This window comes from Python bivittatus, unplaced genomic scaffold, assembly GCF_059951505.1.
Source record: "Python bivittatus isolate LINGU-HERP-01145 unplaced genomic scaffold, Pbiv_v1 ctg000560_np1212, whole genome shotgun sequence".
In the NCBI taxonomy this organism is placed as follows: Eukaryota; Metazoa; Chordata; class Lepidosauria; order Squamata; family Pythonidae; genus Python; species Python bivittatus.
The window spans coordinates 2,032,463-2,044,577 of record NW_028277083.1 but is presented as its reverse complement, the minus strand read 5'-3'; the positions used below and the strand labels follow the sequence as shown (position 1 = coordinate 2,044,577).

Below are 12,115 nucleotides of genomic sequence, written 5' to 3'. Positions count from 1 at the left end.
TAGAAGTTCTTCCTGGTGGGCTTGTCAGCGTTACCCTCCAAACACTACATTAGATGGGATAAAACTGATCATCTGTAACATCTCGTTTTTTCTCTCCACTCAAATAACACAGGAGGGAGGAATTTGTACTTCGCTCCTCCTTCTTCCACTTCCTTTTGGAGGACCCTCAGCTCCATTTGGAGACACATTTCTTCTTGGGTGCTCATGGGGGGGGCACGTTGAGGTCACCATTTCCAACATGCTGATTCTGTGGGGTGTCCTACATTGCCCATGAATGCCTCATCTTACTTCCATTAGCTGGACACTGTGGAGAACAGGACGAGGTGGACACTTATGAGCCGATGGCACCATAAGATAGAGCTGTGCTTCCACTTTTGAGTTTTCCTGGGCTTTAGCTCAGCTTGCTTTTTGCTGGGCTTGAAATGACAGCCAGGGAAGCGATATCATTCACTCTTTGCGAATGCTGCGTTTCCAGAAGAAGATCTTGAGCTGCCTGCTGGGATCCTCCCGTGTCTGAAGGGCGTTGGAATCCCAATTACCTTTAGAAAGTCAGCCCTAGCTGAGTTTCAACTCAAGCCTGGACAGCGTATCTACAATCCTTCTCTCCTTTCCTACTCGTTGCCCTTCCTGAAAGCTTTTCTCCTTCTGCTGTTGGCTTTCTCCACTTCCCCTTGTTTCTCCCCCACCATGACTTCCCAGCGGAGCTTTCTGCTTCTTTTGGCCTATGTCCATCTTGGATCCCTGCCTCCTCTTCTCCTAGGCCCCATGTTTCCTATCCGCCTCCGTCTCTCCATCCTGCTCTTTCTAGAACTGAAGGGAACCAAGTTCCTCTAGGAGTAAGGCAACGTAGTCAATGACAGACAAGATCTTCTGCTGGACTTCTGTAATCTTTGGACCATGTCAGCAAGTTGCTGTCAGAGATGCTGTTGCTGCCAGATTCCTTGGCTGTATTGAATCCCAAAATCCTGAACGTTTCACAGCTTCCTCCTTGGGATAACGTGCTTGGATTTCTCTGCTGCTGCCTTGATGTAGCTCACTCTTTGTATGAGCTAAATTTATGTCAGGGGGAATGAAGTCTTCTATTTGTAGGTCTTTGAGTTATGTCTTGCCATAGTCTGAACTGACTTTTTTTTAGCCAGACCTGCCTGGGAAGCAGCTGGATTGCTAATTGTATAAAAGTCAAGTCTCTCTTGGTCATTGACAGCAAAAATTATTTAAAATGTCTATCTTTCTTATTAGGAAGTTGGGAAGTGTAAGGGCTTGACTCTTTCTGGTATCTCAAAGACAGTCACTACAAACTGTCCACTTGGTGCATGTCTACTTGACGCCTCCAAGCTTCAATTTTCCTCTTGTTTTCTAAATTCCAGCCTTACTCCGCAGTCATAATCTACCAGGGCAATCCTGGCTATCATGCCAAAATGTTCCTGCGCTAATGGGTCAGCACTTCTAAGGGGAAGGGGAAAGGAAGGGGAGAAATGATTGTTGGGGGAGGAATGGGAGGTGGTGGGGAAAGAATTCTTCGAAATGCCTTATTTTCTGCACTCTGAAAAATTAGATTTTGGGGGGAGAGCAGGGGAAGAAGAAAATCAGTGAAAGCCAGCAGCCCATAAAGCCCATCCCATTGGTCACTTTCGTGGCTCCCCACCATTACTAGTCACAGTGGCTCCTGTATGTCTGTTGCAACTTCCAAGTGAGAAGGTGCGCATTCAGTAGGTCATCTTTTCACGGGTGAATATATCAGGTTAGAAGAGCTTGGTGGATAAAAAAAGGCACCAAATTAGAATCCCTGAAAGCAACCGTGTTGTGATAGGTGCCACCAAATGAGTGTGCTTGGCTGTGCTGGATGCCAGCGAGAGTGTTACTGATACCACCAAGGAGGTCTTGTTTTCCATGCCATCAGGTTAGGAGCAGTCAGAGAATGGTCTCTGTTACAGTCCATGGTAGGATCAAGTGAAAGCAGGAGGTGATTCTGTCATCCCATCTGGCGGTAGAAGGCATCTCTAAGCAAATCCGCCCGGAAACACATCGGATGCCAATAATGGCACTCTATTCATTGCTCTATGAAGCCAAGCCTAGTCAACTTCCCCGTCTTCAAGGATTGCTCCATCTGTAGGAGTTCTCACGAGCTAACTGTGCTCCAAGCCAAGCGTGATGGTAATTATCCATATGCAGCTATCCATGCCTGGGGAAGGACCGGGAATCAACCCAGTGTGTTCTGTAAGGCCTCAGCTGTAGTTGTACCTGTTTGTGTTGCTGGAGTAGTTTCTGTGTATCTCCCTGGTTTACAATCTAATTTGCCAAGTGAGTGTGTGAGGTGATAGTTGTGCTCCTACAGGCCAGAGCAGAAGGTAGATCAAGATTTTCTGGTAGATCCCAGAGTAATCTGCAGATGTCCCCCGACTGAAATAAAGGAGGGAAAAATCAGGGAGTTCTGAGAAAAAGTTACTGGCCTCCACTCTTTTCTGGTATCAGCCAATTGCTGAAGTCAAGATCCTAGACTTGTAGGTGGATGTCTTTATATTTTATTCCAGTGTTTTTCAAACTTGGCAACTTGAAGATGTCCCAGAATTTGAAGTCGGTACATCTTCAAGTTGCCAAGTTTGAAAAACACTGCTTTACACCCAGTATTACTGAATGCGCAGGTATTGGACAGATAGGTTTAGTTGTCTCTAAGGTTTTTTGAGATGCAGAATTGCTCAGAATTCTGTTCTGATGTTCTAAAGGAGTCTCGGGTCATTGTTTATTATTGTCCCTGTGTCAGATTATGGCTCTCCTCTTTCAGAACCACGAATGACTGAGTGGACGATGCTCCTCATGTTTATCTATCCCCCTCTGAACCTTTCTGCTCAGCTCTGATGGAGAGGGTTGGGGAGGACGGGAGCAAAGGGAGAGTGGAATGGATGTTCTCTCCCATCCCTCAAGAACCACCGAATGGTGTGTTGTGGTGCACAAGCACACCCTTTGGGACGTGGGGCAATACATGGACCTTGTTTCTAAGTGTACCCTGTGCTCTTCTTTTTAATGTCTGGCTCCTGCCGTTGGAAAAGACGATTAAAAACTCTTCCATTCTCTCTTGTAAGCTCAACAGTTGGCCCTCTTCGCCTAGGGGAGGCTTTTGTTCGTCATTCTCTTCCCTTTCTGTTTGGCAGTCTAGCAGACTCTATAAATAAGACATTGGTGTCCACGTTAAAATGGTCTTTCCCTTTTCTCAGTTTGGGATGGGAACAGTTTCTGGCTGAAATCAAGTATGTAGAAGGAGTGTAACCAGAGGTACATTTGGTTTTTACACCCAGCAAATTTAGATTGCAAAGCTCTCCTGGAAACCAATTCCCAGGCTTGGTGCAGGGTGGCATGTTTAATTTTTGACAACGTTGGCACCCTCCTTCTGATACAGACTGCTTGAGGCAGTCTGCGGTATGAATAAAAAAGCACATTTAATGTATACAGTCAAAACCGGTATCGGATATTGAGGCGATGGTAACAGTAGGAGCAGCTGAAAACCTCGGGGCCAACATGGTAAGAACTGGGAACGTAATGCTGAACAATGGAAAAAGAGAACCAGGAGGCACAGAAGATGCCACACAGAATGCGGTGCTATTAATCTGGCACCTACATAAAAAGTCAAAGCAATTTGGGGATTCTGTCATAGTAACTGTAGTAACACACGTTGTTACCGTGAGTAGTTTGTTTTCCTCTTGGGTGTGGGACACAGAACCTGTTTTCCGTCCTAAGAGTAAGTCCATCTCTACAAATAATCCAGATCCGAGGTGCCTCAGAGTGAATGTCAACAGCACCCTAATGTCATTCTTCGAAAAGAAGAGGTGTAAGCCCGTGAATAAATAGGGGGGACTGCCCAGAACTTTAGGCATGCACGCTGCTGCTAAGAATAATGCAACTCTGTGCATTCCTTCCCTCCTTCAGGCATAGTTCCCAAGGTTGTGTTGTGTGATTCTCTGCCTTTATTCAGTGGCCCTTGTAGAGATGGGAAGTCTGGATTTGACACCATCCCAACATGGATCAGTAGAATCTAGGGTGGTGGGAGACATGTGTGGTGAGAACGTGAACGGCATCTGGTTCTTGTGAGTTGGTGTGAGACAAACACAAGCTGCTAAAACTGGGGTTGCCCACCACCCTGTTTTCCCTCCAGGAGCCTGGCCCAGCGAAGATGGCTGTGACCAGCAGCAGCATTCCCAGTGCTGAGAAGATCCCCACCACCAAGTCCACCCTTTGGCAAGAAGAACTGAGAGGCAAAGATCAGGTTGATGGGAATGCAGGCCCCCACCCAGCCCCCAGCCCTCTGCAAGGTCAGGCACCCCCAGCTTGTTCCCTGAAGGAGCCAGTCCTGGAAAGCAAAGAAGGTAAGAAGTGAGTCCTGAACATTAGTCAAAACAGAGGGCATGTCCAGGGCAGGAGATCTGGGATCCAGAGTGTCCTGAATGTTTGTCATTGGATCCTTTATCTCTGCTGTCTGGAGCCCTGGGTAAAAGATAAGGAGACAAGTTGCTTCTTCTTCTTCTAAGAATTGGTGTTGGCTTCATGGTGTCCTCATTCCAGTATGTTATGACTGAAGGGAACTGGGGGCCCTGCCAGAGAACAAGATAAGACAAGTTGTAGGCCGGCTCGGCTGTAAAAACAGTAACCTTGAGAAGCTGATTGGACTTAACTTGGGTTGCTTCAGGTGCATTCAAAGAACAGGACATTCTCGGTAACAATTTCAGGGTAACCTGTGCAGAGGAATTGCCTTTATATTGCAATTATTCAAGAAGGTTGCTGTAGGTGTCTGTGACTCTACCCATGGAGATGCATGGCTTCTTATGAGGATCTCACCACGCTTGTTAGTGGAGGCCGTGTTCCCCAGGGGTGGAATTTGAACCTCTTCAGCTTTTTATGTGCTCTGTGTCTAGAGATGTTTCTGAATCTTGAATGTTTTTCCCCACATGCACATACTTGCCCAGGAATAAACCGCAGCGTTTCTAGATTTCCCATCTCCTGATGGAGCCTCTAAGACGTTCTACACACGCAATCCTGTTCTCCGTTGCTGGGTCCTCCACTGTTTGCTTTTTAAATCTTCTGTCATAATAAGTCTGTCATATTGTTCTTCCTGAAACCGTAAAAGCCCCATCTTTGCTTCCTGCTGAGGGTGACTTTTTCCCACTGGGTGCCTAGAAAGGGAAGACCAGAAAGAGCCAGAGTTTGTTTTTGCTTTCACTGTCTTTTTTTTTCCTTGAGGCGAGCTGGCAAAAGGGATTGTTTTCCATCTTGAGGAAGATGACTGTTCCAACATAAACACCGTTTTGTAGGTGCCTTCGTTTTGTCCTTTTTGAATAAGCATAGACATTAAAATGTTAGTTAGCCCAGCCTTCTGGCAAAGAAGCTTTGCCTTTTAGGACAGGGAGATTTTTCTGTGGAGGAAAGAGAGCACTACAGGCCAGAAAATGTCCTTTTAATACAGGTAGTCCTTACTTAACAAACACTCATTCAGTGACCGTTCAAAGTTACAACAGAATTGAATGAGGGGGACTTAACGACTGGTCCTGGGAGTTCTGGACACTGTAGTGTCCCTGTGGTCATGTGATCACAATTCAGGCACTTGCTGCCCACCTTGCGATTACGACATCTCAGTGAACTGCAGTCACGTGATTGCGATTTCCAGCGTTCCTTGCTGGCTTCCCATAAGCAACATCAATAGGGAATTTGGAAGTTGATCCCACTGCTTTTTCACCCACCTGCAGCACACCCTGTGGCACCCACACACTTGCCCATGCTCCAAAGCACCTGCCTGTGGCACCCCCATGGCAGTTTCACGCCCACCGGCGTGCTTGCCTGGGACTCCTGCCTCTTCCCTCTTAACGACCTGCGCGATCCTGGAGTTACAACATTACAATGGCAACCGGGACTGCAGGATTGCCGTTGCTAAGTGATGCGGTCACATGACTTTGTGCTTTATGACTGCATCACTTAGCAACAGAAATTCCAATCCTAATTGCTGTCGTAACCCGAGGACTACCTTAGCTGTTTTTCAAATGCATCAATTACAATGAGGCTCCTTTAGCCACACGCAGTTTTAGCACTGATTCTGGTCTTAATTCTAAAACAGCAGAGCATTCCTCTAGAGCTTCTCCTGGATGTCCTTTGAACAATTGTAGCATTGCTCTCCTTCATTGGTAGCCTTCAGCTTCTGAACACTTTCTCTCAGCCCCCTCTGAACTGAAAAGATTGAGGTAGGGCGGATAAAAGTTGCAAGTCTTGGTTGGTCCTGAGAAGAGTCACTTAATCATCACTGTTCTCCGTCTTCCCTCCTGCCCTGGAGAAGGCTGATGGTGTTAGCTATGGGGAAGTACGTTTTGGCTCACCAACCCTTGGAGCCTGCCATGTGCAGGTGTGAATCCGGGCAAGGCTCTTTTCTTGATGTATCAATCAAGCCGGTCCTGTTTCTTGGTGTCCCTCCCACAAGGCCAGGAGTCTGGATTTTGGAGATCCAAAATCCGTCAGACGTCTGCACGTAGCAGAGACTAGCCTGGAGGACGGCCTCTCTGTTCTAGGAATCCTCTCCCCCAACATCTTCAGTTCTAGGGTTAACTTCTGGTTGGGCAATCATTTGCTCTGTTATTCGTGGCGATGGTATGACACGTTCTTTTGTTAGTTTGCTTGCTTAATGTTTCTTCCATCTCTGATCATTGTGCTATCCTTGGTGCTGTTTCACATCCCTCTTTGGTTAGTTTGGGGTTTCACATCCATGACTCCTTTTGCTGAACATCCTCAGAGGTCTTCGTGAGAGCTGAAGGGGTGGAGGGTAAAAGATGAATGACATCAGTAGCACACCCTCATCCCCAAGCTCGCAGCCCCAGGTGAGGGGGCCAATGTTGTAAATTTAATCCCTTTCTCTTCTCTTTCATGCTTTCCTCGTCCTCCAGAGGAGGGTGCCGTGAACGGTGACCGCAGTGATTGCGGGCGGAAGACGCGGGTAGAAAGTGGCTACTTTTCCTTGGAGAAGACCAAGCAGGAGGTCAAACCAGAGGAGCAGCCGGTGCTGAACCTGCCATCTCCCCCGAGCCCCTGCACTCCCAACAACAGGTACGGTGACCCCAGATCCCAGGAGCAGAGGGGTTCCTTTCCTTCCCCAGGTACCTGGCCGGCCGGTCGAATGGTGCACAGTTTCTCTCTCAACTCCCTGGACTTCAGAGGCCTCCGCCTCTCCAAGCACGAGGAATCTGCTGGCTGCAATGGGGCGAAGATCGAGGCGAGACCCAACGGCCCCCTTTCCTTTAAAGCTAGCCGCCAGTACTCCACCCTGGCCGACGTCCCCAAGGCCATTAGGATCAGTAACCGGGATGCCTTCCAAGTAGAGCGGAAACGGCTCGAGCGGAGCTCCCGGGCCCGGAGCCCTGGACGAGAGGAAGTCGCTCGGCTCTTCGGAAACGAGAGGAGGTAAGGAACAGATCCAAGTCTTGGTGGCGCTTTTGGGCTCGTGGAGGATGAAACTGTCCTTTTGAACTGAATTCCTGCCCAAAGAACGGTGATGGTTGAAGTGGGTTGGAGCCTCCCTACTTTGGTTGGGCACCGATCTCTGAGGTTGCATTGGCAAAATAGGTGGGTCAGATGAGACATCAGGATGTTGCTGGTTCTTCAGAGAAAGCATAGGGAAACCAGCATAGATTAGTAGCATTATTTTTTTCCAGATGGCAGGGTGGTGCCTGAAAATGTATTACGGGTTGTCCTTGTTTAGCAACCACATTTGGGACCAGTAACTTGGTCGCTAAGTGAAACCGCAATGGCGCTTTTGATCTTTCTTCAGCTTGCCTTTGCTTTACAGACCTGTGAAGGTCGTAAATGTAAGGACTGGTCGTAAAGTGACTTTTTTATTACTGTCGTCGCTGCCAACGGTGGCTAAATGCTGCAGCTGCTAAACGCTGCAGCCAGTAAACGAGGACTACCTGTATTGCATCAATAGCACTCACAATTAAGAAGGAAAAAAATGTTTCAAATCATTGCTACTTGCCCCATTGCATCCAGACCCTAGAGAAGGACTTTTGCAGAGGTTGTGCAAATATAGGTTCGGAGTTTGGGCACAAAATGGGAATAATGTTTGCTTCCTTACTTTTTAAAAAAGATCTAAGTTTCTATCCCTCATTCTTCGGGAGGGAAACGGGAGCATGCACAGACAGGCCCTCCAACAGGACTGTGGGCCCTGCATGATATTTCACCACCCAGAGGGTCAAATCTGAAAGCTTAGCATGGCTTGCGCTTCGTCCTGCCTTTCCCCAGACTGCGTGGTTGCAAGCGGCGTGCATATAATACTGTCGCATTGTTCATTTGCAAGCTTGTTTGGAAGGCAGAAAATGTTTTCTGGGGACCTGAGTTCAAGCTACCCAATAAAGTTAAGGATTTTATTGCCTTAATAAGAACTGTCATTCCCCCACCCCTCTTTCAGGGCCAAACAATCCAGCAGCCTTTGCTTTTATGAACTGAGACAGTTTTGCCCTTTGGGGATGTTTTATGCTCGCAGGTAGGCAGCCGTGCGAAGACAGTCTGGTGCAAAAAGCGAGCGTGATAGACCTGGAAGTGATGCACCTGACGCCTGTTTAGGGCAGACCCAGCCTCCCTTTGTGAGAGCAAGTTGCATAGGATAAAGTCACCTGCTTGGAATCCGTTCTGCGCTGCGAGTCACTCCGACTCGGCAGCCATGTCCAGCTCAGGACGTTTTGTGCACAAAAGACGCCGGATCCGAAAGCAAATGGGGGTGCTTTATCCCGCTTGCCCAATTTAGCCATCTTTAAATGTCATCCTCCGTGTCTTAAGTTTGCCTGTCGACTAACTGAGGAATAGCTGAAGGGCAAACTGGGAGCGATAGGTAGATAGATAGACTCTGTAATCAGTGTTCAGGGTCATTATTCTGACCCTGTCCTGGTCTCTGAAACATAATGAGCTGCTACCACAGGTATTCTATAGGCTTGCCTTCATGAGACCTAGAAACTTGCTCCGAAGGAAGTTAAAACTGCATTTTTCAAGGTAATTCTGCCCAGACCCCCTTCAGAGGTTCTGTTGTATATTCATAAAAGCATCTCAGGAAAGGGGCCAGAATATGTAGATCGGAGGATCGTGAGCATATTGTCTCCCAAGAGATGAACAGAAATCTCCTCCAGTTACTATCTCGTTTTCTGAAACTCCACCAGATCTTGCTTGTTCATAATGGATGTCCTGGGCCAGCTCAAGAACCACTGTTGTTCTTTTCGGAATATAGAATTGGCTGGCCAGGTGCCTCCAAGAAACCCACAAATGGTGCATAAAAGGCTTTTTATCCTTTACCAGCTAGTCTTCAGGGGTTGTCACTGGTTGATGAAGCCCGTTTGAAATGTTCAGGTGGGTCCGGACAGAACTTTCCTCCCTGCTCCGTAAGCACCCCGCGCTAGTCAATTAACATTTTCCTGTCTTCCTGCCGATCCCCGTTCATTGCTTTGGGCTGCTTTAGTGACTTTTTCTCTTGCTGCTTCATTAACATTCTTGTCCCACCCTGGAGCTGAGTCTGTTGTTCTGGAACAAAGCAAGCTTTGTAACCAGCATTGGGGAGCTGCGTTTGGATTTGGGCCAGTCCCAGTCTTCCTATGCTCCGATCAATCCTATCATCAGGAGGCACCTGATGTCGGTCGAATAGTTTCGCCCCCATTTCAACCTCCCCTCCCCTCCCCTCCTTGTCTCAAGGAACTCACACGGATCTTGGGATAATATTCACAAAATCCAACTGATTTGGGACTTTCTTGATGCCTTCGTACACCCTCCTGTTCCTCTCAGTTTTCTCTGTTGGGGTTCTAGACCCTTTCAATCTACCCAATTATTCCAGGTTGTCTGGGAGTAAATGGGACCTAAAGCAGCCATATTGCAGTTGTGCACATGTGTGTGTTTTAAAGGGCAGAGCAACTGACTTTTTTGGCAACTTAACAAGGGTGTCTTGCCCAAGACTATTAATAATAAAGACGTTTTGCAAAAGTTGGCCTCCTAGGGACCCTGAGAGAGGAGATTTTATATTATCTGGAGCTACAACTAACTGAACTGCCTTGTGTCTCATGTAAGCAGATCTCTCAGCTTAATTGATATTGCAGTAGTAAAGTCTTCCGTAAGGATGGAGGTCTAGAAAACCCACGTTCTTGCACCAGTCTTTCTCAGTCTTGTGCCCTACATCTAAAGGATTGGGGAAGATGGTGCTGTGTGTGTAGAACAGTGTTTCTCAACCTTGGTAACTTGAAGATGGGTGGACTTCAACTCCCAGAATTCCCCAGTCCAGTCATCTTCAAGTTGCCAAAGTTGAGAAACACTGGTGTAGAAAAAAGAACAATAGGATTCTTAGACCATAGCTTGTTGACCATAACTTGTTGACCATTTCCAAACTTTAAAAAAATATATGAGAGCTACAATTTTTTTTAAGCACTTGGCCAAGACTCTCAGATGTACACAGTCCATGTCGGATTTGAAAGTTCACTACTTGAGTAGACCATAAACATACCTGTCTTCCTTCTAAAAACAGTTGCTCAAGACTCGATGCTGGAGATGTGCTGGATGTATTTACATTTATGTGCAAAGATTTCATAAAACTCCCCTGGGAGCAGCTGTTTTAGGATGATGTTGGGAATTCCTTTAACTCTTTCCTGGATCCTTAAAAATTTTGAGAGGCATTTGTGTCTGTTAAACCAGATTGAATCCAGTTTAAATGGTAGCAGACCTGAGCCCCAGAATGAGAGAAATTAGACCGGGAAGATACCTCACCACAGCTCCCTGCATTGACACCATCCCCATTGACAACCCAAACCACTTCTTTTTAACAAATGATTTTTTTTTTCACTTCTAGGACATAAAAGCATTAGATTATCCATTTAATTCCACTCCTCAGTAGAATTCTCTTCCAGAAAGGACTCCTGAATTGGCATATGCCTTGGAAAGAAGTTTTAGGTTTTGTGGAGAAGTTTGCATAAAATTCTTTAATTCACGGATTAACATGTGCTATTTTTCACATCTTCTGCGCGCGCACCCCTGGCCAGCAAACTAGAGAGGCCAGATATCTATGTGGAGCACTGGAGCATCGGAACAGAGTATAGAGACCTCTTTTCAGCCATAAGCTGTGCATTGTTATTGGCTCTAACCACTGCACAAATAGTTTCAGTATTCCTGTAGATCTCGTTGACCAGTTTACGCTGTAGAAATCTTCCTTTCTAGCCTTACGGTCACCAAGGGAACACTGATCTGTTGAAAATGCAAAAACAGAAGTAGAGATTGAGACTTCACGTAATTCTTGGGCCCTGCGCGCTTCCATCGCTAAAACTAAAACCTGCTATTGGCAAACATTTTTTTTTCATTTGAGACAATCAAGTCTTCTGCATCACACTTCATTCATTCATTCATTCATTCATTCATTCATTCATTCATTCATTTATTCATCAGATTTATATGGCCGCCCATCTCACGGAAAAGTGAGTCTGGGCGGCGTTTACCAATTTAGCAAGCTCCATCATCTCTGAATTGCCTTCCCATAAGGATGTCCCTTTGATCTCTTGATGATGATCCATCCCCGTCTTCATCTTCCTGCTTCAGAGCAGATCAAAGAAGGAGAACGTTTACAATGGAAAGCAAATTGGTTTTAATAACAGCTTTCCTTTCCAGCTCTTAAACCCCCTTTCACCAAGCTGCCGTGATAATTTTAGAGCGTGGTTAGCTGCTGCAAACTAACATACAGCAAAGAGAAACAGCAGGATGAGGGTCAATCATTAGAAAATGATTCCCACCTACTCAACCAGGGGCTTTGGCTTCCAAATTGAAGGCTGGAAATGGGTCCTCCTGTTACTAGATTCCTCAGGAGGTGGGGGGCCAGATTCGGTATCCAAAACACTTCCCTAAATCTGAAGTGGAAATCCTTACAGTTGTGAAGTGGAAGAGCCAAAGGCTTTAGGTTTTGCCGAGATGAGCCCAGGGCAGTGGGGACTTCTTCCAAGCTGACTCCCAAACATTTGTTTGCAGAGGCATGTTGGAAAAGCAACTGAAATTACAGGGGAATCGTTGAAACAAAAGAAAGGCTAATTTTTGCTCCCCAGTTATCCATCGCAAATGGCACCCACCTCTTATTTTTAAA

The 12,115-nt window shown here is 46.6% G+C and overlaps 1 protein-coding gene across 6 annotated transcripts in view; it reads left to right on the top strand.

Annotated features, from left to right (window-relative positions):
• MPRIP (myosin phosphatase Rho interacting protein) overlaps positions 1-12,115 on the top strand; it is an 86,420-nt gene that overhangs the window by 36,709 nt on the left and 37,596 nt on the right. For 4 of the 6 annotated variants that reach the window (XM_088147945.1, XM_088147946.1, XM_088147947.1 and 1 more), the window contains exons 6-7: positions 4,148-4,358; positions 6,915-7,074. In XM_088147945.1, the coding sequence (XP_088004071.1) occupies positions 4,148-4,358; positions 6,915-7,074 (371 nt within the window). Of the gene's footprint in view, positions 1-4,147; positions 4,359-6,914; positions 7,429-12,115 lie in introns of all 6 variants that reach the window. The other 2 variants (XM_088147943.1, XM_088147944.1) reach the window with 1 other exon arrangement.